This window comes from Botryllus schlosseri, chromosome 6 (assembly GCF_051294905.1).
Source record: "Botryllus schlosseri isolate E-star chromosome 6, Bs_hap1, whole genome shotgun sequence".
In the NCBI taxonomy this organism is placed as follows: domain Eukaryota; kingdom Metazoa; phylum Chordata; class Ascidiacea; order Stolidobranchia; family Styelidae; genus Botryllus; species Botryllus schlosseri.
The window spans coordinates 6,250,762-6,275,629 of record NC_137241.1 but is presented as its reverse complement, the minus strand read 5'-3'; the positions used below and the strand labels follow the sequence as shown (position 1 = coordinate 6,275,629).

General features: G+C 41.5%; 1 protein-coding gene and 1 long non-coding RNA gene across 2 annotated transcripts; both read left to right on the top strand.

Annotated features, from left to right (window-relative positions):
* The first annotated feature begins 15,322 nt into the window (after positions 1-15,322).
* LOC145441033 (uncharacterized) lies at positions 15,323-17,444 on the top strand. The gene is made up of 4 exons (XM_080318818.1): positions 15,323-15,576; positions 16,271-16,342; positions 16,628-16,866; positions 17,035-17,444. Exons 1-4 carry the CDS (start codon positions 15,381-15,383, stop codon positions 17,104-17,106), a joined length of 579 nt encoding a protein of 192 aa, XP_080174944.1. The 5' UTR covers positions 15,323-15,380; the 3' UTR covers positions 17,107-17,444.
* A 6,081-nt stretch (positions 17,445-23,525) lies between these two features.
* LOC145441068 (uncharacterized) lies at positions 23,526-24,854 on the top strand. Its single transcript, XR_013915720.1, has 4 exons — positions 23,526-23,551; positions 23,610-23,645; positions 23,710-23,746; positions 23,813-24,854. It is a non-coding gene; the product is annotated as an uncharacterized LOC145441068 (long non-coding RNA).
* Positions 24,855-24,868: the final 14 nt, after the last annotated feature.

Sequence of the window (24,868 nt, the reverse complement as noted above, 5' to 3'; positions counted from 1 at the left end):
AAACTTTCTGGACTAAAACATGAAATACATGTTCTGCTTTTAGAAGTAGTATTTATATTTCACTTTCAATTCCCAGTATCATATACTTTGAGTTATAATTATTATCAGTTCTTCTGTCTGGATAACATATATGTTGAAGTATAGAAGCAAGTGTAGTAATGCCTTTAATTTCTGAAAATAAAGCTACACAATATGGCAATTTTACGGTCTAACATAATTTTTATTAACGTTTACTAATCGCGCAAAGTGTTTACACCTTATCCTATACAACTTCGTCTCCGTATTGCTCTTCGACTAAAACTACGAGCCTTATAATATGAGGAATGGCGCCATACCAGGCTATTTTCTAAAACGTGCTGTTCGAGAAAACAGAGGATTGGCATCGCATTTCCATGTCAATACTATCATTTTCATCCCATGATGTGGACGAATACTTATGCTAGCGAAAAATGGATACCTGCAGGTATGCATCAATATGAATCAAGCTCGTCACCTATCGCATAGCTCAATTTGCACCTTTTTACAGTCCCTGTGAGCGAATTAGGATCTTTTTCATAACTACTTACTTACTTGAGTACTTTTAAAGTCAGTCAATTCTACTTCTACTTCAAGTAGTTTTAGGTTGCTTATGGAAGAAGTACTTCTACTCGTACTTGAGTAGATTGTTTCGTCGCTACTTCTACTTCTACTTGAGTAGATTTCTTGACTACTTTGACCACCTCTGCGTATCACCCAGACTTGATCAATAAGGCAGTTTATGCGTCAATAGGCAGCTATGCTGATATCAAGGTTATTCGCTCGGGTGACATCCTTATCACTTGTAACAACGAAAAGCAAGCAAAGCAGCTCCTTGATTGCACCACTTTGAAGTCAGCATCGACAACCATTATAATTAAGACACCAATCTTTCAACCCAGACCGTACGCAAGTGGCGCAGTTATCCCCGGAGTACCTGTCGAAATATCGGAACAGGAGCTCTTAAAGAGTTTTCGCAGCATGAATGTAATTCACGTTGAAAGGCTCACCAAAAAAACGAAAGATGGCACTGTTAGTACAACTGCAGTTCTGCTGTCTTTTCAGCACGGTCACGATTCCACCGCACGTTATGTTCCACTATCTCCGTTTTAAAACCAGACAATACAATCCAGCGCCAACGAGATGCTTCCAATGCAATCGCTTTGGGCATGTCGCCAAGCACTGTCGCGGGAAACGTTGCTGCTCCAAATGCGGTGGCCGTGATCACGCGTACGACGACTGTTCAGTGTTCAAACAACAAAAATGTGTAAATTGCAACGAGGAATACAGCGCTGCATATGGTGGTTGCATAATATACAAGGAAGAAGCAAAAATTAATGCTCTTAGAGAGGGATATCATATGTCCCTCACACAACCCAAGGAAACTCCCGAGTCCATGTCCGAGTACAATGAGTCGGTAATCGTAGACGATCCTGCCCCCAACAGACTTAACGTACACACGATCTCAAAGCCATATACCCGCAGCGGCTTCTAAGAATATACTAACCCGTGGTCGGAGTTACAGGCCTACTCCCCTACAGCCCAACGACGGGGACCTGCGCCACTGGCGACAACCACCACCCGCTCGAACTGCTGCCAACCCCACAGTCGAAACCGCAACAAGCGGGTTTGCTTCTATTGACCCCGTAGTCCTCCTTGCGCTCATTGCTGAAATCGTTGAGATAACTGTAAATGCTTGTAAATCTAGCGACAGTGGTACCGTTCTGCGTAATATTGTAGCCAAAGCTGCCAGCAAATATTTGGGATTTTCTGTTGACCCAGTCTCTCTGAAAAATGTCACAAAAGCTTCGGTGAAGCCGCGAAGACACTCCCTCCCAGACGTCAAATAACACTTTGAATGGATAATCACAACTCTTAAGTCCTTTTACAGTGGAACTGCAGGGGCATCTATCGCAAACTACACGAATTTAAGCACTACTTGTCAACCTTAACCATTCAACCAGATGTTATTCTTATTCAAGAATCCCATCTTGTCCAAAAGTACACACCAAAACTAGGGGGGTACCAACTATTCCGCCGTGATAAGACGGTGCACTCTGGCGGCATTGCCACTTTTGTTGGACCATCCCTCAATGCGTCTCTTTCGAACAACGTCTCGTCAGCCGTTTTTGAGGTACTATGTGTGCGAGTAGGGAACTTGAACATATGCAACGTTTACATACCCCCGGACTGTGAAACTACAGCTAGTGATTTTAGGATATTCGACTCCTTGTCATCACGCTCCATTATATGTGGCGACTTCAATGCGTACCATTCTTCATGGAGTCACTCGACAAATGCACGTGGCGACCAACTCTGCGAAATAATGGATAGAAACGACCTTGTCCTGTTGAATTCATCGTCACCAACTCGTATGAATATTGCGTGTGATGCCGTCCATCGCTGGTCACTTCTTGACCTGTCGATGTCGTCTCGGGACATTGCGACAATCCAATCTTTGAATTCTTGTCGGTAGGGTCAAGCCCGCCTATGACATCTTTCCGAGGAAGATCCTATCGTAAAACACCAGAACGTCTTGTTTAACCAAATTGCTATACGACATATAAAACACATCCTATATAAACCATGACAAGGAATCTGGTGGATCCATTCGCGGAAGCCCTAGACTGCGCCCTTGCGGGCGCAGTTCTTTCAAGCTTTTACCGCTATGCTGCCTTCGGCAGCTTACAACCAGCTCATAGGCAGTGATCACGTTGTAGTCCAGACCACATACAATAATAGGGCGTCGTACAATTCATCGACACGAAGATGGGATTACAGTAAGGCGAACAGGTCAGCCTTCTCGGCTGCCCTGGATTTCCACCTCCAATCCAACTTCGTTCCTATGGGGGAAACTGAAGGCCTCCACCGCCATTTCACAAATAGCCTACTTTTAGCGGCGGGAGGGTCGATCCCACGACCGAAAATATCAACGAAAATAGCCGTACCTTGGTGGAACGTGGAATGTACCCGTGCTGTGCGCAGGAAAAGGGCTGCTTACTTAAAAATGAAACGCACTTTTCACATTTGAGACGTGATCGCCTTCAAACGTATGAGAGCCGAATGTCGAAAAACCATCCTTTCTGCTAAACGCAAATGTTGGGAGGATTTGTGTGGTACATTGGACTCCCGTGCGCAGATATCGAAAGTCTTGCACGTTATGAGATCTATGTCGGGAGTGCATGCATTCAATTCCATACCAACGCCGAAGTCGAACGGATTTATTTCACAAAATAACAAAACCAAAGCTAATACACTGGCTTCACACCTCGCTAAAACGAGCAGCTCCGACAACTACCCAGCAGGATTTCGTATAACGAAGGCTAACTTTGAAAACACTGTTCATCTTACCGCTGACAACGAACCGGATCGGCACAGGAATTCGAACATAAACATCGAATTCACTCTTGCCGAACTAAATCGAGCTTTGCGTAGCCGAAAATCCACTTCACCCGGGGAGGACTCCATAGGGTATGCGATGTTAAAAAATCTATCATCCTCCGGTCGCACCGATCTTTTGAAACCATACGATGCATCCTGGGAGACGGGGAAATTGCCAGTCTCGTGGAAACATGCTATAGTCTGCCCAATTGCCAAAAGGGCAAAAATCCTACCTCGGCGGACTTGTACCGACCTATATCTCTCACGAGTCACATTTGTAAAGTCATGGAAGTAATGGTCACCAATCGCTTAAGATGGGATTTGGAGTCAAAAAATCTGATACATCCCTCACAGTCCGGCTTCCGGCGTGGTCGAAGCACCCTGGACCACATACTGCGTCTCCACGACACGATTTACAAGAATATCCATCATCAGCGATCGGTGGTAGCGGTCTTCTTAGACATAAGTCGAGCCTACGATATGGTGTGGCGCCACGCACTTCTGTATAAACTATACCCGCTCGGAATACGCGGACACATGCACCGATGGATTACAAATTTCCTTTCTGACAGAACTTTCCAGGTGACCGTAGGAAACACTCTTTCCGACAGTTACGTACTGCATAACGGCATACCCCAGGGAAGCGTTCTCAGCCCATTGCTGTTTGCGCTCATGATCAATGATTTACCGAGCTCGTGAGGTCATCGGTCTGAACATGCGGTGTTCGCAGATGACTGCGCTGTTTGGGATAGCGGTCTTCTTATCCAGCCACTCTTGTCTTCCATTCAATCATCACTCGATGTAATAAGCGACTGGTGTTCCAGATGGGGGTTTACCATCAGTAAGGTCAAGACCGTAGGCATGCTGTTCACGAAGAAAAGGAAAATTCCTCCACTCGTCTTGAAAACTGGTGACCATGATCTTGAATTTGTCGACACCTACAAATATTTGGGTATCACGTTTGACAATAAATTGCTTAACTATAAGCAACATATCGATACGATTTCCAAAAAGTGCTCGAACAGACAGAATCTAATCAGAGTCGTGACTGGTACCGCATGGGGAGCGAGTAAAAAACCATTGCTGCAGCTTTTCAGGGCGCTGATACGCTCACTGATTGACTATGGGTTACCAGCATAATACTTCGCCCCAAAAAAGTACCTGGACAAGTTACGCACCATACGAAATCAAGCTCTCCGCCTCTGTTGCGGAGCAATGCGCAGCACCCCGATTTGTGCACTGGAAGCATCATGTGACGAACTTCCTCTCCATCTACGCCACAAACCGCTTAGCCTTAACTATCGCTGCCACCTTAGACGTTACCAGGCTCACGAACACCCAACATTAGAAGTTCTTGAAGACTCTTGGCAGGAGATATATAGCCTCATGAACCCAAAATTCATTACCTTCAACATCGCCACCAATGTCAGGTCTCTGATTAACCTTGTCCTGGAAAGAAAAACTCTTCCAGATTTGCCTCCATGGCTGATGCAATCACCTAATATTGATTTAGACCTTGCAAAAATCAATAAAAAAGATATCGGGCCACAGCAAAATGTGTACACGAACAGGTAATGCTAGTTCCGTCGTCAGTTTTCGATACCATGAGTCAAACAGGTGCATCTAAATCAGTGGTTCCCAACCTTTTTCGACTCATCGCCCCCTTATCAAGCTCGTTACAAATTTACGCCCCCCAATATTTGCAGATTCGAAAAAGTAGACATATATATATGGGAAATATATTCAATTACCTCTGATCGCTGGTGAATTGACTAAAATAAGGTCATTTATCCGAGTAGGTGCTCGGAAAACCGGGTTTTCACGTTTACTTTTCGTTGGTCTTTTTTAGTCAACTTTCACGTCATATGCAGAATAAGCAGTCTTTAAGCGCATTTTTCGCCGTGTTAATGAAATAGGGGAGATGTGGTTCCGATGTGTACCCTATAGTGCAGGCCTGGGCAAAGTGCAGCCAGCGGGCAAAAGGTTACCTGGAATTCAAAACATAGACCTTGCTTTTTGAATGGCTAAAACCATAGACCCTATCAAATGAACAGGAAATTCGTTTACTTTGAAGCCTGTTCATTAATATGCCACGATTACGCTGCCTACTTACCTGACATGCGTAATCCTGATTCAAAATAAAGGCAATGTGGCGAAGTATGAGTAGCAATTGAATTCACAAGAAATCACTCTTTGCATATATAGTTTAGTTCAAACCTTCCATGTTGTCATTGTCAAATTACGCATTATACGGTGTGTGTTCAATTTTTTTACGTGATATATCTCCAAATTCCTAATTCGTAAAACAAGTCAATCAGTGCTTCCGATTACTATATGACTCATCATATCACGCATAAAGGATTAACGGGCATGCCACTAAAAAGCTGAAAACTGAAATTCAAAGAAGGTTTAGGTTTGGAATTTAGAACACTAAACACACTATACTGGAGTCAGGGGTAAACCCGTCCTTTTAGTTTTTGCCGAGCATGTCGCCGAAATTTAAGGATTTTAATTAAAGTCGGCCTTATGACAAAAACACGAAACACTCGGTCAAGGGAGGGCGAAGTTCAGAAAAACTGCAAGCTTCGCTCAACATCAAGGCTGTTTAAGCTGCACACTGGTCGGAAGACAGCGACCAAGAACATAAGCTTTTTACTATTGCGTATACATTTCAGTGCAGTGGTTCTTAAACTGGAAGACGTGAAAGCATCAGAAGGGTGGCGCGAAGTCAAAGTTTATTGAAAAAAAATTTCGCGCTTGGCGCGATATATCCTCAGCCTGTAATTGTTGTTCTATGTATTCTCCGACATTATATATTTCACAATTCTCTCATCAACAGCCATAATCTTCCATGCTATCAAACTATCCGTGGGGATTGTTATCATTCTGGTAGCACTTTTTAATATTTTTGGATATCAAGATAAGGGCGCGCGAAATTGTTCACTATCATGAAGGGAAGCGTGCCTAAAGAAGTTTGAGAACCACTGATTTAGAGTCTTAATAGAAGAGCGTGAATAGGAGTTTTAAGAGAGCTGAAATGTATCATGTTTAACAGTTTAACATTGTTTCGAATCATGACAGCAAATAGATATTTATTTTTAATTAGCTGTCACTTTCTCATTACCTAATATCAGCACATTCACTGAGCATTTAGTATTAAGAATGTAGTTCAGAAATAAAATTGAAATACGCTGGAGAATATAGCTAAAAAATATCACTCGGCCCGCCGACGTATTTACTTTTCTCATTTGGCCAGCGGCGGAAAATAATTGCCCACCCCTGCTATAGGGTGTACCAAAATTTTAAAACTGTGTACCACTCACATGTGGTGTACAGGGGTGTACCAATTCCGAATTGAAATGGACCGATGACTAGCTATCACAATAAACAGGCAAGTGCATGCTTCAGAACATCAACATGTCGACCGGGTGTGCAATATCGTACAATTTTTTCATATATCAGCTGTACGTATATCTTGTAAATTACATTTCTTTTGTTGTATCATAAGCGAATGTTTGTGGCTTTTTGATTCCTTTTGGAGTAGAAAAGGATGGAGATGACGTGTGTTCTGCTTGCAATATCCGTCTATAATGATTCTTGAGGAAACCATCGCGACGGTACTTTCTGTGAGCTGCTTATAAATAGCGAAGTGTTCATCATTGCAGGGGCGTAGCCAGGGTGTCCCAAGGGGGTCGAGTCTGAGACCCACTGTGCTAGATGGTGGTCCGGATCCTTGAGCTCTGATTGATATTTAGCATTCCAAATACGTTGCAGCATTGTTCATTCTTATTTCAACAGGCCGGAGGTGGCCAACCAGCAGAGTGCAGACGTACGGTCGCATGCAGCCGTTAATCAATATTTATGCGGCCCTCAACATATTAATTAAAATATAGATTGTTTGGCGTCCGTCAATATGCAATTTGAATTAACGAATAAGTCCCCAAATCTTTGAGAGATTGAAAACTTGAAGATTTCATTCACGCTTGGCCCGATTCAGGGGACTTACATTTTTCGTATTTTATATATAATAGTGTAATCTTAATCCCGGCACCGATCAAATGCAAACCGTAAAAGAAAATCATGGACCCCATAAAGAAATACCAAGGCGGAGTCGTGTGCGTGTCAAGTATGAAGGTTTTTCTTGTACGTTTGGCCGATTCCAATATATTTTTCGACCATGCCTACAATGCTGACGGGACGTAAAAATTAACAACATGCCACAAAGTGAGATTACTAAAAACCGGAAGATGCATCATCATTCATTTTATGCCCAAAATTGTCGAAGACTCCCCCCCCCCCTCCATCAGCTCTATCGCTTAATCGATTACGTGTACTAAGAATGGATAAATAGTTGACAGTAATATAGGAAACAACCAATATTATAAACGGAATAAATTTTTCACATGTGAAAATGTTTAGCGCGCCGCGCGGCTACTGCTACAATTAAAAACGTTTATACGCAAGGTATATCTCAAGAAATCAGTAATGGCGCAGAACACCAGAAGCGCAGTGTGAAGTTCCCAGTAGCCAATTTAACATGAGTATGTGCATGTGACGCCGAAACAGCAGGTCGTCAGGCCCCCAAAACGTTGGTCTTCGCCCCCCATAAGGTCATAAACCAAACAGTAGACCCTTCATCACGGTCTACGTTTTAACCGCTACTTTGTCAGCGAAATTTGGTATACACGTTAGTGGGCTAGCTTATTGCGTCTAGAAATGCGAGAGGCGAGAAAATTTTCTCTTAATTCATGATTGAATCCGCCAATAATATCAGAAATTGCATATATATTGTGAAATTGCATATATGCGTGAACTTTGAAATAAGGATTTCATTGCGATACCTTGCAATAAGTTGGTCCGATTTTGAGCGATATCGCTATGTTAATAGACCTCAAGCCGCGCCGCCGCAGGATGTCCCGGCTAATATTATCCTCCCTGTGTCCCGCATTGCACATTTGTGTGTCTTGAGTCACGACTCTTGACCGGACGGAAATATATAATCTGACGATTATTACGATGCTTGAAGACTATAGGCGCTACACCAAAAGAAGTGGTGTCAAACCCCGGTTCTTTCAATTTGGGCAGTAAAGTGATATCAATATCGATGGTGTCACGGTCTATGCGATATTTTTGACAGCGCAGTTCGTGGAGTCGCATGTTGACGAAACTTCATTGTCTTGCCGTGTCCTGGAGCGGAAATAATCGGCCCTGAAATACAATTGACTAATAGCCCTGCACAAGCAGGATGTATAATCCTATGTACATAGACTACAAAAACATTGATTTCCAAACTGTGTGCCGCCACAGATCCTCAGGTGCGCCGAGAATTTTTTTGTAATTTTAGATAAAAGCGCTGTCACTGCTTCATGGCCAATAAATAAGCACACGTGACCATTACAATGAAAGGAACCATTACCGATAAGTTGTGTAATTGATATGTCATGGTTGGACTGCTATGTGTCGCGACGCATCAAAAAGAATCAACTCACAAAATTACTCCGCTGTCTGGACTGCAACTTGAATTGCAATATTACTTCTCGGGATGGTTGTTTACAACTTCAGACTAACAGTTACTCCATTTCGAAGCATATAAATAAGTAATGTGTCTGCAAAAGAACAGCACATTAATTTACGAATACGTCGTTTCTCCACAAGACACCCCTCGAGACACCCTGGCCACGCCCCTGCAATGATGAACACTGCGCTATTTATAAGCAGCGCACAGAAAGTACCGCCGCGGTGGTTTCCTCACGAATCATTATAGACGGATATTGCAAGCGGAACACATGTCATCTCCATCCTTTTCTACTCCAAAGGGAATCAACATGCCCATTACCAACGTTTAAGTGATGAGCACAAACATTCGCTTATGATACAACAAAATTAATGTAATTTACAAGCAATACGTACAGCTGATATATGAACATATTGTATATCGCATTGTACATTGTGTGTGTCTTGACAGGATGAAAATATAGATTATTATACGATTTATGATCAGACATGGGGTAATCGCGATTAGTAATCGTAATCGAATACGACGATTACAGCATTTTCAAGTAATCGTAATCGCAATCGACTACATTCAAGAAAAAAAATCCGCAGTAATCGTAATTGACTATTTCACAGATCTAATCTATTTCCTTGTGAAGGAACGATTACTTATTTGTACAATGACCATGACACGAACTCAACAGTGAACATTCTTGATCAATACAATATTATACTTGGTTATTGATGGCAGAAACGTCGGGATTTCAAATGTCACTGTTCGTTTGTTATGTTACTATTGGCTTTGCTCGTCATTGCGTAACGAATTATCCAAACGCGGTAGATAGATATTCCATGTACATGTAGTTGTCAAGTTGTGTGATTGTAAGAACAACCACCATGCCTTATATCAGGTATACACTCAGAAGCCACTACCTCGCAACAGGATAATAATGACAGAAGCCACTACCTCGCAACAGGATACTAACTACAACTTTGCCTAGTTTCAAATAGTAACGTACGTATTGATGTTTGGTTACGCTTAGTTAAATGCAGTTTGACCATTGCTGCTTGACGAGTAGTAGGCCTATTTACATCCACCGAACAAAGATTTGAAATTTCGCACTCAAATTGAACATGACGATTTCCACGTCGAAGCATTACAAATCAACAACTGCTGTTATAGATCATAACCGAGTCGTTATTTGCCGCAATATCTGTATTGTGGGCAGAATTTTATGTTATCTTTCTTATTCTCATATGACCCTACTTGAAACGAGCACCAATCTTTTTTCCGCAATTCTTTAGTCGACATTTGGATCTGACACCATAGCCTTCCGCTTATAAACCATGCTAGCGTGTGTTGCAGCTAAAATCATGACCGAAACAGCACTTCTGGCCCGAAACGTTGGTCTCGGGCTCCTACCGGGTGATCAATCAAGCCCCTGACAGGGGAAGTCCCCCAGACCTCCCTTTACGACAGTTGGACAACTGGAAGAGACTTTTGGGTGATGTGGATTTTCTGTGTATTTGCTTTCAAGCCGTGTCAAGTGTGAAAACATTTTTAGTTCATTGGATCGTGTGTATGTATATCATGAGTCGGTGTATATGCCGCAAAACCATCTAGTACAAAATCAAACTACGTCCTCTCCTTTCATGACTGAATTTCATCTATAATGTCGGTAATTGTATTGATTACTATACATTTTTGATCCTCTCTCAGACCCGTGGTCAGATATACAGGTCGAGCTGAGAGAGATGGTTTCTTCTAAAATTTATGGTACGCAATTCATAATTATAACATCTTAGGGCGGGCCCAATTCGTGACCTCTTGTCTTCCACATAGTCAAAAGATTTTGAAGTCACCCAAACTGGTATAGCAGCCTATAAAAAAACTAAAAATCTTTTGAGAGTCGCACACAAAAATTGTCATTTCTTCATGGGGCGCATTATTTTCCTCTGTGTGTGTGGCATTTATATAGTGGGGACCTGATTAGGAGCGCGACAGGATTGTTCGTCACTCCCATCCAGCGCGGTTATGTACAATGGATATATACACAAAGTTCAGGTCAAGGTCTTTCTTTGGTAGCACATTTCGTGAATTCACATGTTGGCCGAAACCACGGCACGGGGATGGCCGGCACCGAAATACCTATTTCTATAAATTATGAAAATTTTATTCTTGAGGGGAGAGGTATGCATTCCAAAATCAAGATATTCAGTGATATTAAATCGCGAAGCAGAATAGAATATTCAAGTTAATTAAATCTCTCGAAAATACTCTATTATACTCTCGAAAATACTCTCTCCCCACCTATTGGACGTTTTGGTTACGGCCCTGGCTAGAATGAAAATCTTTGGGTGCGAGAAATCGTCAGCTATGAAATTGAGCAATGGGTATATAAACAGTAAATGACGTCATGTCGACTCATTTCAGAAAACGAAGCTGTTCTCTTATGGGGCACTTCATCGCAATCGTTATATTGTCTTCCAATATGTGTTCAAATATAAATTCTAAGAATGAAATATAAATGTAATCGTGAGGAATCGTGATTACTTTTCCAATGTAATCGTAATCGTAATCGACTACTTTCCGCTTTTGCTGTAATCGTAATCGTAGCCGCGAGATTTAGAAGTAATCGTAATCATCAATCGTTTACATTCATGAAGTCATCATGCCATGTCTGTTTATGATATTCTTTATTGCCGATCATTTTGATGGTCAAGCACTGTAATATTACACTGGTCTACAAATTTTGACAAGATTTTTGCGCCAAAAATTTTATTGATTGATTTGATAGGCTAATATTAGGTTGCTGAATCCGATTCTGTGCTCAGAACTTCTCTATCACGTCTGATTTTTTTCGTACGAATTTGTTTCTTTTTCATAAATTAATCAAATTTCGGCTTTCTTTCGTGACATCACGGTTAGCATACAACAACTACAGATCAAATATTGGTTTTGAAATCATCTATCGTGAAACGTGGGTGGATGTAGCAGATAATGAGTGAGTTTTCGGTGAACTTGAATCCAGTGATTCTTTATCTTCGTTCAATCAGAAGCTCTTTCCGACCCATAAAATTACACGGCAATACAAATTTCATAAAAATTTTGCGACAAAAACTTTAATGATTGATTTAGGCTAATATTAGGCTGCTGAATCCGATTTTGTGCTCAGAATTTCTCTATCACGTCAGATGTTTTCGGTATGTATTTTTCTCATTTTAATAAATTAATCATATTTCGACTTTCGTTAGTGACATTATAGAGTATGTCACTATGTCACATAACACATACTCTATAGTGACATTACGGTGAGCGTACAACAGCATCAAATGAAATATTGTTATTGAAATCATCTTTAATAATGAAACTTGGATGGCTGTATAACAGAACAACTGAGTTTTCGGTGAACTTGAATCCAATGGTTGTCCATCTTTTTTCGATCAGGACCTCTTTTCGACCCATAAATTTATATGTGGATGCAACTATTTTTAGTCGGTAGCTGTTATCATCTTTATATACCAGGCTTCGTTTAAAGCTTGTGATTAGTAGTTCCCTACGGTATCTATTTTTATACATCTGTCCTGCAGACTCTTTCGTAAAACGTAAAAGTTTGCAAACCATAAACATTACATTGATGGTATATTATGTAGAAGAGAAATATTCACTTCGGTACATGACCCAAATATGTAGCCTTTTAAGCTTTGTTGCGATACATTAAAAGAAACAGATGTCTGCTTTTCCAAAGAAAAAGGTGTTTCTGCGCGGCACACGAAATGAGCGTGTGGCGACTAAGGCGTAGAAGCCTGTCTAATCTCGACGGTAGAATGTAAGGCCGGTGTAAATCAAACAACCTTTTATTCCAAATTAATGCTTGGTAGAAAATTAACAGCCCAAATGGCAGCACGCAGTACGCAGGAATGTAAGGTATAACGTAGCTACAAAAGTAGGATTTACAACGATGCTTTATCCCAAGAATCTTCCCACCGTCTGTTCAGCAAAGTAAACAACGAAAAGTTATCTAGCATTGAATATATAGGGAAGGAAAACGAGACTAATAATGATTATGATCAGACGACGTGACAACTAAATTGAAATACACAAGGATTCACGAAACAATGCAATGCCGCACGCGCGCGCTAACAAAAGGTGCTTATCATGATAACTTGAAAGAATTGAGCTTCATTATTCTCCGCCTGTACTTATCATGCTAATTCTTCTAAACCAGAGTTGGTCGAGGTGATCGGCGTTGCTACTCAAGTAGCATAAGTAATGCCTTACATTTCTGCTCGATTACAAGTAGAAGAAGCAATTTCTAAGACATGTAAAAACTATTTCAAGTGGAAGACGAAATGAAAGGTCTGTGAATTACTAAAATTCAGTAAATAATAATTATATTTGGCCGGGGGAAGGGTGATCGCACACTTTCAACAGTTAGTCGGAGTTGGCTACATACAAAATCGCAAGATGTATCGTCGCAGCTAACGCAAAATGACTATAAAGACACCACCCATGGGTAGAATCTTCGAAAAAATATATTCAGTTACCGTGATTCAGAGGCTATTTCACGCGTTTTTATGACAATTTAACTCATGATAGTGGTGTAATACTGTCACTGAACTACTTTCCACTGTACAAAAAACAAATTGCAAACGTAATTCCTTCATTCAGAATAATGTTCAGGTAGATGTGGAAGTAGTTGTTAAACATTACCACTTCCAAGTACTGACCACTTCCGTAAGTACTGCAAGTAGCTAAAATCTACTTGAATACCTCGAAAAAGTAGAAATATTCAACATATATAATATCTTAAAACTTGATGTGATAAAGAAAAAATAACGTCTGATTCGTATTCAGCGCCCTCAAATTAGGTATAAATGACAGAAGTCCTGGCGCAAAAATCGTGTAGACCAGTGTTATCTTAATAGTCGAATCTCAGACGAATACACAGCGGGTTTTATAGTGTTGGGAGTTTACCGACGGTATTCCCTGATAGCTATATACTTCCGAAACCCGTGGCGACACCTCAGTGTCGATTCATACCGTGAATTCGACCGGTTGCAATTGCATAGTGTAAGATGGATGTAAGTGGTATTAAGAGTTGCGTAACAGAACACATAGTAACAAGGCGGCATTCATTGTTGCCACGAATGGTGCCACACAGCATTTACAATAGGGTATTGTTCAAACTATAATGTTCAGTTGTTCATCTGCTGTAAAAAACGGGTAGATTCCCCGACACGAATTACGGTACATAACTGTTCTTTCACTAGACATTGCAACTTCGATACATATTATAAAGACTTATTCTTATATAAAAGAGGCCCCTCGTATACTGCATCCTGAGACTTGCCATTGAGTAGAGCTGTTACCAACAAATAAGAGCTAATAGCATTCAGGGTCGTTTGCAGGTGTGAGGTCGGTGTTCTCAGACGACCATCAACCATATGTCAGTGGTTCCCAAACGGGGGGCGTGAAAACATCTGAAGGGAGCGTGAAGACATCTAAAGCGGACATCATTTGTTTTTCGCGCTCCTCGCGATTTATCTCCAATCCATAGTTATTGCTCTGTGTATGGTCCTAATTTGATATTTGAGAATTCTCTCATAAACCGTCATAACCTTCCATGCCATCAAACTATCCGTTGGGATTGCTTGCTAGCATCCTGGTTGCATTTTGTGACATGACGAAGTGGGCGCGAGATTTTTCACTATCGTAAACGGGGGCGTGTCTAAAAAAAGTTTGAGAACCACTGATTGATATCAATGACCTGAGAATCAGCCGTATACGATGTGACATCCTTTCAACCATCGAAACAAAAAGTTTCACTCAATTGTTATTATATTGGAGGGAGCAATTAATATTGAGCATTATCTGATGTGAAGTTATATGTAGGGTAGCCTACTATAAGTAGATGCGTAACCGCCGCATAAATAAATCCCCGAGAGACTTCTCAATTTGGGCGGGGAGGTATGAGTCCACTTTCTCAGCGGTAGTGCACACTTTTTGGTCGGCTGTTAGGGCAAATTCAAGTTCAATTATATACTTTTATGCGACTATAAAAATAAAGTAATGCCACTTCTATACTCAACATGAAGATAATTTGGTATTTTTTCGTCCATACTTATTTCATTGCACTTTGTGGTTGGTCACTTTACATGGATGTTTCTGCTGACATGTTTAGCTGCATGTTTTGGATGTCGTGATTCGAACAATCCAGGTTTCATAAGCCTCCCGCATTCGGAGAACGGTATCGAGACTATTCTCGTTGATCATATACCTCTCAGTCAACGGGTCGTATACTTTCAGTACTCGAGAACATCGTCAATTAAGAGCCCTATGCCGCTCCGGACCATATCTTCTCGGCCTCTGAACTATTGCATAGTCTGTAACTCTGTATATGGTGCTGGATGAATATCGAATACGCAGCCAATCATGTCAATATAATTTTACAGAATATAACCTCGGAAAGTATAAAATAAGTGGGATCATGATAGTTAAAGTCATATTTCTAACTTGTCTAGTATTCGGTAAGTTTGCTCTTGGATCATCTGACGACTCAGCTCGTCCGATTGAAGTAAGTGAGAAATGCGATTCGCATGGTGATTGTCAAGTAACAACAGACGGAGCAACTTCAGCCAACGAGACATCACTTCTATCCTATTTTGACAGGAGATTGAAATTAGGTGAGACATGTAGTTTCATTTATAGACCTATCTATTATGACCTGATAGCTTAACATATCGCAACTATGGGGATGTTACACAAGCAATAGATCCATAATTCAAGATAGGACTGTCCATATTTGCGATTGATTTATTATTATGAACGGGTAATTTAATCCCATGCACTAAACGCCAACCGCGTCGGCCTGTTTATACCCACCGCCATTTTAGTGGTATCGGGTTATTAAAAATAATGAAATCGCTTTACACTTTTTTATTTTTGTGTCAGCGTTGGTTGACATCTTGACAGCTTGTTGTATCAACTTAATGCCTATGCACCACAGTCCCAGATGTTACAGTTCGTGATGAGCATGGTAACAAACCAAACTTGGGCGAGATGTTACTTTCTCCACAATGCTCACTGTAATTTCGGTTCGCGTTATATATATACTGTATCATTGAGGAAATAAGAAAAGCTTCTAAAAATCAATAAAAACATGACAGGTCGTCATATGCTTTGAGTTGACACAATTGCATGACCGCACTGCCATAACTGATGATTTTTCTTCGTTTATTTTGTATCAATTTGGTATCAAGATCTAAATTAGAATTTACCAAATGATAATCGCTTTAGTCTCTGTTTATAGCCCTATATTTGCATTCGTGAATGCTTGGTTTATGCTCGTCAAATTAATCTTCTCTTTCTCATTTTCAGACAATGCGTTTATGGAGTTGAAACTCGAAGCCGGTCTACAAAGGATGCGAGGAGAAATGAGGCGTATTGCTCGTAAGTCGACCCTGGCAGAGTGGTCACGCATTCGCATGACAGTGCGGAAGACATTAGATAACTGGATTAGCATACTTGCTCTTCTTCGTTGATTGTTTGAATGGTTAATTGGAAATATACTACTCCGATACCAATAATAATTTATTTTAATTTGATGGCGAATCCACAAAATGAACAAAAATATAATTTAACATTTCAAATACAAGGAACACCGATGTAGAATGTTAATCAATGGTTTTAGAATATATTACAGTTCATGTCACGCCCATCGTGGTTTATATTCAGACTGCCCGGGATTTGTGTACGGTTACAACTGCTTCTACCTGGTTCTGGACAGCAACGCGGCATTGTCTGTGGATTACTTTGACGCAAAAGCTCTGTGTCGGTCAGACGGTATCTCGAACCTCGCTAATATATATTCGAGGACCCATTACCTCAAAATACTGCGTCACGTCTTCGATCGCAAAGACGAAACTCCACTGGGTTTCATCAACTTTTGGACTGCTATGAAGCGTGATTTTTTGGTGAGAGTTATGAAATTACGTTAGTAGGACTGCATGACTATGGGTCGCTGTTATATTTCCAATTAGGACTTGATTGGTAAGTCGCATAAGAGCATACTTGAGTCAATTGAAATATCTGTCAACATGCGCATTGCGCATATATACTTACTGAAATTATCAAAATTGCAGTCTGGAAGGGTGTTGATGTCTGATCGCACCGCGGCGACTTACATTGGAAACGTTCGCAGTCCGCTGGAATGACAGACGAAAGACAGCAGACGAGAGTACGTTTACGTCTCCGTGTGGGTCGACGGTGCGTCGCATGACGACAATCCGGGAGGTTATGGAAACGTCTGGGCCACATTTCAATGGAACGCAGCTCTCTGCCAATACCCTATCATTGCAAGCGAGTGAAGAATATGGAGGACCCTTGCATAAATTTATGTCCTACTACGCACGCTGTGTTGCCCACCGTTGCCTTTAGGTCTGCATCTATATCTCCACTTATTGTAAATTAGGTAATGACGTATCGATATACGGCGAACATACATAAATGACGTGTTGGCGCTATTTTCATATTGCAATTTCCTAGCCTAGAGCAGTGGTTCCCAACCTTTTTTTAGACACCCCCCCCCCTCCCCCCCCTTTATGATAGTGAAAAATTTCGCGCCCCCGTTATCGTCATATCACAAAATTTAACCGGGTTGCTAGCAACTCCAACAGATTTTTTGATGGCATGGAAGGTTATAACTGTTGATGAGAGAATTAAAAGATATGAAATTCGGTGTATATATAGAGATGCACGCGTGAATTGGAGGTAAATCGCGCAAATCACGCATTTTTTCTGTTGACCGCTTCTTCGCGCCCCCTTCCGAGCTTTCACGCCCCCCCCCCGCAGGTTGGGAACCACTGGCCTGGAGGATGGTCTGTGTGCAGTTCCTCTTTTTCTTTTCCTTATAGTCGCGACCGCTTTATGGCCTAAGATGGGCATGGGCAATGAACCTACTTTGATCACAAAAAGAATATGCCTATTTTTTCTGTCGGAAGAAATATTGATATAGTCTACTTGTTTTCGAGCTCCGGGATTCATCCCTTTTCATATAGAACTCAAACATAAATAGCCTACGCAGGAAAGTAGCCTAGCCCACAGAGGTAGGCCCACTGCGCCCATACGATCCGGATCCTGCTCTGTTTTAATTCAAGATGCATAAATAGTAGATCCACAGAATCATGTTAACTTATGTGTATCAGATGTATCTTGTATATTGGAAAATGCAATAGTACATTTACATTGGATATCCGGTGTAGACGGGATGTTGCGTCGCATTGACACTGTGAAATGAAGGAGTCCTCATGTCGGAATGAAATATACCGCATTGTTGTAGGCTACTGCTGAGGATTTGGTGATTTCGATTTGTGATAGGATTTGAGATATTTGCAGGATAAGATTCAAATTTTAATTTGATCTAGATATAGCAGAGGAGTGCGGTGAGGTCCATGATATATCACATTAGAGCAGTGGGTTCTTAACCGGCGTTCCGTATGGAACACCAGGAATTTCATGGAGGTCAAGACACACACTTAACTCATACATATGATTTGTGATGACACGCCTGCTTTGTCTATTATTGATTGTAGGTAATTAGGCAGGACCAGTATAGTCTAATTGCGATGCAGCTGATGATGTACGTCGTGTGCATTGGGGTACGCAGGAGGGGTTGGCGTCGTAATCGAAACCCCGTCCTTCTGAAATGGCAATTGTATCTACAATATTTATATTCTCATTTGTAATTAAACAATTGGTATCACGCCGTTGCGTTTCGTCCGAACATTGTGATGACACTATCGTATCCGACAGTCATCGAGCATGTCCAATGTCCATTGTCCTCATTCAAGTCGAAATTCAAGCAATTTCTACCGAATCAATACTAGTCAGCCCTCAATTTTACCGGACCACGACCTGACCTATCGACCTTGCCTTCCGTCACATGCCACCTCATTTAGTCGCTTGTCTTTTTGTATTATCTTCTTTTACTTTTCATTCAGTCTGCATGCCTCCTCTTTACACCGCTTAGGCCCGGGTGGGTGTCTGATTTCAAAAACTACTCCAAGTCGTTTCGACACATTCCTATCTTTTCATTGTATCGCAGTCTTGTGGTGTTTTGAATTGATGAAAATTCTTAATAAACTGAACTGAACTGAAAATTTGTAGCCTAATTGGGTAAAATTTCATGGTATTTCTCAGGGTTGTAACGATTTTATGATGACTCGACTTGACTCGAGTCATTTTCTCAAAATACGGAAATGACTCGACTCGACTTGGACTCGAGTCATTGCGAATGACTCGAACCAAGTCATATGACTCGAGACTCAGACGGTCATGACCGATATTTCATTGTAATTTCGGAGAATGGTAAAGTAACCACACTATTGGGATTTCGTCTATTGGTACTGGTACTTGAAAATGCGACCAGAAACTGCTAAAATGAGGAGAATTAGTATATAGTATATATGCAAACCATTCGATATCACGAAACAGAGTTATAAAAAGTGGATTTAGCAAGACTTTAACTGGAATGACTTGAACATAATACCATGACTCGGACTCGACCCTCTGCTCGCTGACTTGGACTCGGAGTTGACTCGGTGGTGAATTGAAAATGACTCGACTTGACTCGAGTCAAAACTATAAAATTGAGATTGACTTGTGACTCGGTGACTTGTGACTTGGTTACAACCCTGGTATTTCTTCTACTTTAGTAGCAGTGGTTGGTTACTACTGCGACCCCTTCTGGACGTTATACAGAAGATATCCCACTTCAGAATTGTCCTGAACACTGTAATAAATATAGTTGAGCAGTTGCCAATACAAACCCGGCTGATATGCAGAGGGATGGTGTTGCAACTGGCTACCGCCTTGCATCATATAACGTTGAGTTCACGAACACGTCTTACGTCGTCTGAATCACCGCTTCCTAGGTCATCTGGCCTACACGCTGTATGGATATTGGTGTAGTGTTGTTTGTGGATTCTGTGTGATCTGCAGATCTTACGGACATCCCTTGCTGCTCAAACTACGTCGGTGGATTAAACTCAAATTTCGGGGCTGTTTTCACGGAGCATCAACATTTATTCTTGAGTCGCTGAATCCGAAACTGAACTCGGATTTCCTCTATCACATCACGTTCTTAAGATATGAAAATCCTTCATTTAAAAAAATGTTTGCCCCTCTGTTTTACATGCAATAATCTAGCTTTAATTAGAAACCCAAACCAAAAAAAAAGTTGAAATTTGTAGACCAGTGATTATCATATCCGGGCGGTTGCTCCTGATGTCGCTGTCAGTTATGCCTGGTACATACAACCATGAGTAGTTAGTATGATCGCTCGCGAATCGCCATTGTGGCTTATGGGTGCGGCGGCGATTCGCCTGAAAACCGGGGGTGGCGAGCGGCTCTTATTTCTTATGGCGGGGGTGGCGAGCGGCTATTGCGTCTTATGGCGGGGGTGGCGAGCGGCTCTTATTTCTTACGGCGGGGGTGGCGAGCGGCTGGGAAACCGGGGGTGGCGAGCGGCTCTTTTGTCTTATGGCGGGGGTGGCAAGCGGCTATTGTGTCTTGTGGTCGCACGGTAACCCTTTTCAGCATAGGGATCGGTCGCATGCTAACGTTGTGGGTATAGACCGCGGCGATGACCTGCCTGTCATGTATTCTTACGCGGTCTCTGGTGACTCGCCGTGTGTTCTTATAGGTGCGGCCGTGAATCGCCCTTTCAGGCATCTCTCGCACGGCGTTGAATATGTATCAAGTAAATAGTCACGTGAATGAACCTTTGTTAATGTGTATATCGTAAATTATTATATATGATGTAGTTTAGTCGTGACAAATGACCGATCGTGTTCTAAGTCTTTCCTCGCTATTGATCGCTAGCTGAATAGTACTTTCAGATCGGATTATTCGCACGTTGTATACCGCTGTTTCGCACCTACAGAATAGTATGCTGTTCGCAGTCGTGACTTCGCCGCGATAGCGCAATTTTCGCAACTTGATCAGTAAAACAACACCGCGCTAACCCAGTTGTCGAATCACATAGGTCAAACATTTCTTGTGAATGGAAATATTGTATTACAGGGTACAAATATGCAAACTATTCTTTCAATTCAACAAGTCTAGTCAACTGATCGATTCTCAATCTGTCGACACAGTTTTTAACACGAGTGAGTTGATATTTCTTCCCGGATACGAGCGAGGCTTTGTTCCATTGATCCAAAACCACCTCGCCAGTATCATCCTTCAATGTAAAACTGTATAATTTCAACTCCTTTCCGGTGCCAGAATTGACCATCTTCTCCTCTCGAGAAACACACGTAGCGGCGATCGACACGTATTCATCTTTATTCCCGTATACCGATTCACAGGTCAATAATGGGTATTCTTCAGTCGTATGTCTCGATTTTCCATGCGGGGTTACTGACGAAGCCCGTCCCAGTAATACAGCAGGTTTTCCAGTAAATTTGTCAATTTGAACCCAACCGGATTTGACCATAAGTTTTTTTCGTTTGTTGAATGCTTTCTCAATGACCCCGAACAATTCACGATTGAAACACGTGAAAGATATCTCTTCATTATTACCGTCGATGAATATACCTTTGAGATATTGACAAACGCCGCCTCTTTTGGGTGATGAAACGAATTTGACGCCGACGTGAAAATTTGAAGTTGATCCGACTTGCATGTTGTTGTTGACGCTGTTCGATGTCATATCGTTTGGTAAAGTGAGAGTCATCAACAAATCAATCGTCATTTATAGAATTAACCACGTGTTATAAAACAGGTTAACAGCCTTTGTATAACGCTGATGATCCGTGCGAATAGACTTGGTTTGAAGTAGACTTTACAAGAATTCTGTAGGAAATTACACCATTCACAAGTGGTAAAGGACACGAATGAATTTTCTTCTTACCCAGTCACTTATCAATGTACTGTAGTGAGTATTCAAGATGTCTGTTGTTAAATCTCTGTACACCGCGATGTTATGAATGTCGCTTTTCATCGCTGCAACGCTTATGACACTAAAAACACCATTCCAGTCGATGCCATATGATCGAATCGAGTTAACCAAGGCAGCGAAATCACACTTTCGAACACGGTTCACGTTTTCTCCATGTACATAGAAATCTAGCACTCTGTGGATGAATTTTTCCGTTTCGCTCAAGGTGGGGGTTGTTAAGTTATGATAATACAGAAGGTAATTCTCAATGATCACACTAGTTGCCATAACGAGTAACTATCAACTGAAAAAGTAAACCATGACACCGCGAGGTGTTAAAATGGTGAAATATACCGCTCGATCACCTAGAAAGAAGGGGTCTGTGTAAGCGTGTGAAAATTAAATCTATAAATAGACAACACCGCGACCCGGTTGTTATATTTCACTGTCGCAGACATAAACGTTGGTTGGAGCAGTTAGATCGATTATTATACAATGGTCGAGGCTCAGATAGATAATCTTGATAAATTTGGTTATGAACCAAACGCATTTGAATCGCAATTTGAAGAGAATGCGGATATCTTTGATGCGATTAATCCTGGGGATCTGATGACGCCTGATTTAAGGGTTGAAGCCACAGAACGCGACTCTACTACAACGATCGAAATGCGATCAAACCATGCAGATATAGCGCACCAGGCGTGGCTGAAGTCGGGTCAACTAGCTAGAGAAAGCGTGATTAATGATCTCACGAACTTGGTGACGACACCGTGTGTACCGATCGATGAGGCGGCCGTTAACCTCGAATTACTGAGTACCGAGAAGCCGTCGACTTCTGGGGTGACGCTACCACGCTCTGCTGAGTCGCTATCGGTGGTTGATACTCCTAAATCTGTATCAAACCGGAAGCTGTCTCGAAAAAGAGCCATATCGACAACTGTGGGGGTAGACATACCACCAGCTAAACAGCTTTGTAATGATAAATTGAAAAATTCGACTCGTACTGAACCCAGACAGAAGGCCGGCAAGAAACCGGCGAAGTCTAAAACCGTGAGTGACGACGATTTTCGCGACGACGTGAAGGGTAAGAAGAAGCAGGAAGAAAAACTATGTCAATACACAGTTGACAAGATGATCACCCACCTCCAAACTATTGACGTTGTTAAACCGCATTTAGGTTCAATACTATGCTATGTTGACTCGTTGATAGAGAAAAAAAATTTGACAGTCACAAAGCTCATGATTGACATCAAACGATTGCTTGCTGTCAAGGGTCAGCGCTGGAGTCTCGATGAGATTCAACCTGAATTAAATACCGCAACAGATGAGTACTTGCATCGACTTCTAGAAATTAGAACGAAATTGAAGTATAATTTGTGATTGTGCTGTATGATTTTCATTGTTGTGCGTGTGTATTCTCAATTTCTGTTTACCGTTTCAGATTTTACATTAGAGCCATAAATCATAGCTTCTGAAATTCAACCACTAGTGGCGCTGGCGCTCGTGTAATCTCGAATCAGCGGTCTAGGTCTTTCTCTCCGGGCGTCGAACAGCGAACAACGTGGCTGACTGTCTGGATATATTCGATCGCGGATTGCTGGATAAGGAGTTAATTAGTAAGTTATTCGGTACGATTACTTTGATTTATGAATATAATATGTTATTCGTTTATCCTACAGACAAAACAAACGTCAGAATTGAAGCAAAGAATTGCATAGGTGAGTTATTACTGTTTAGAACTAGTGGTCATGATGTAATTCTCTATGTTGTTGACAGACAGAGCAAACTCAAGTTGAACGCACGAGTCTACTGGTAAGTTATCCGCTATAACACAACGTTAGTGGACATAGATTGATGTGTTGCTTGTTTTATTAAGCATAAAGAATCGAAGACACCGGCAAAGAAACTAGATTGTAAGTAAGACTAGTTTAATGTTCCCCCCAAGTGCTGAATTTGACCGCGTGTTATTAATTTTACAGATGAGTCGACGCAGACGGAATCGTGTTCGCGAAGAACCGAATGCACCACCAGAGATTGGGGACGAACGTCAAGAAGTTGTATATCAGAACTGGCAAGCGATAAAATCGTATGTAGTGAACAAGACTAACCATGTGTATAATATTCGAGTCATCGGTCGGGAGTTAGCGGATGTTTTCCGTGATATACAAGCTATATTTTTCTCAGAGTCGACCCGTTTCAAAGTCAATTTCGCGTATGCATTTATTTTGTACCACGTCGAGACTCTGAGATTTCGTTATTTTCATGCATCGGCGAATGTTGATAGTGTATTAGAAACACCGGCGGCGATTTCAACACTAGCTAAATTCAATGAATTTGTTGAGTCTATAAGGTTGGAAACGGCGCTTGATTTATTACGAAATTCTCGACCAAACACTAAGTCACTGCCGGTCTGTCTGACTAATGTACAGTTTTATGTATATCCTACCGATGGTATGTTGATTGGTTGTGCTGGCATTAAGCTACCGATATGGCTTGCGAGAGCGAGATGTATAATGACATTTACCCATCAAAAAATCGACATCGGTACAGAGACAATCTGTGTGCTTTTCGCTGTATTGGTCACTCACTAGGAAAAGATACAAAAGCACTGGCTCAACAGTTCACTTCGGTATATGGCATCAATGTAGAATCTGGTGTAACTCTTGACATGTTGGATGATATCGAGGACTTGTTTAATGTGGCCATATTTGTGTACACCAAGACCGAAGGTAAAGCTGTCGCACTCCGTCGTAGTACGTTTGAAGCGAGACCCGTGTATTTACATTTAGAAAATGCCCACTTCTGTCTTATTACTGATATATTCCGTTACGCTGAGAGCTATCAATGTGATGTTTGTGAAAGATTTTTCAATTTGCAGTATGAATTGACCAGACATAAATGTACAACAGAACCTGTTGAAGTGTTTCCCGGCGGCGTTTATACACCTCCACTGAACATATTTGAAAAGCTTGATTTAGAAGGGGTGTTTGTTCCTCACCAGCTTCGTTATTTCAAATACCGTATCGCGTTCGACA

Coding starts and splice junctions, on each gene's coding strand:
- LOC145441033 (XM_080318818.1), top strand. CDS start 15,381: ATGATAGTTAAAGTCATATTTCTAACTTGTCTAGTATTCGGTAAGTTT. Junction 16,343..16,627: donor AGAAATGAGGCGTATTGCTC/GTAAGTCGACCC, acceptor GTTTATATTCAG/ACTGCCCGGGATTTGTGTAC. Junction 16,867..17,034: donor CTATGAAGCGTGATTTTTTG/GTGAGAGTTATG, acceptor TCAAAATTGCAG/TCTGGAAGGGTGTTGATGTC.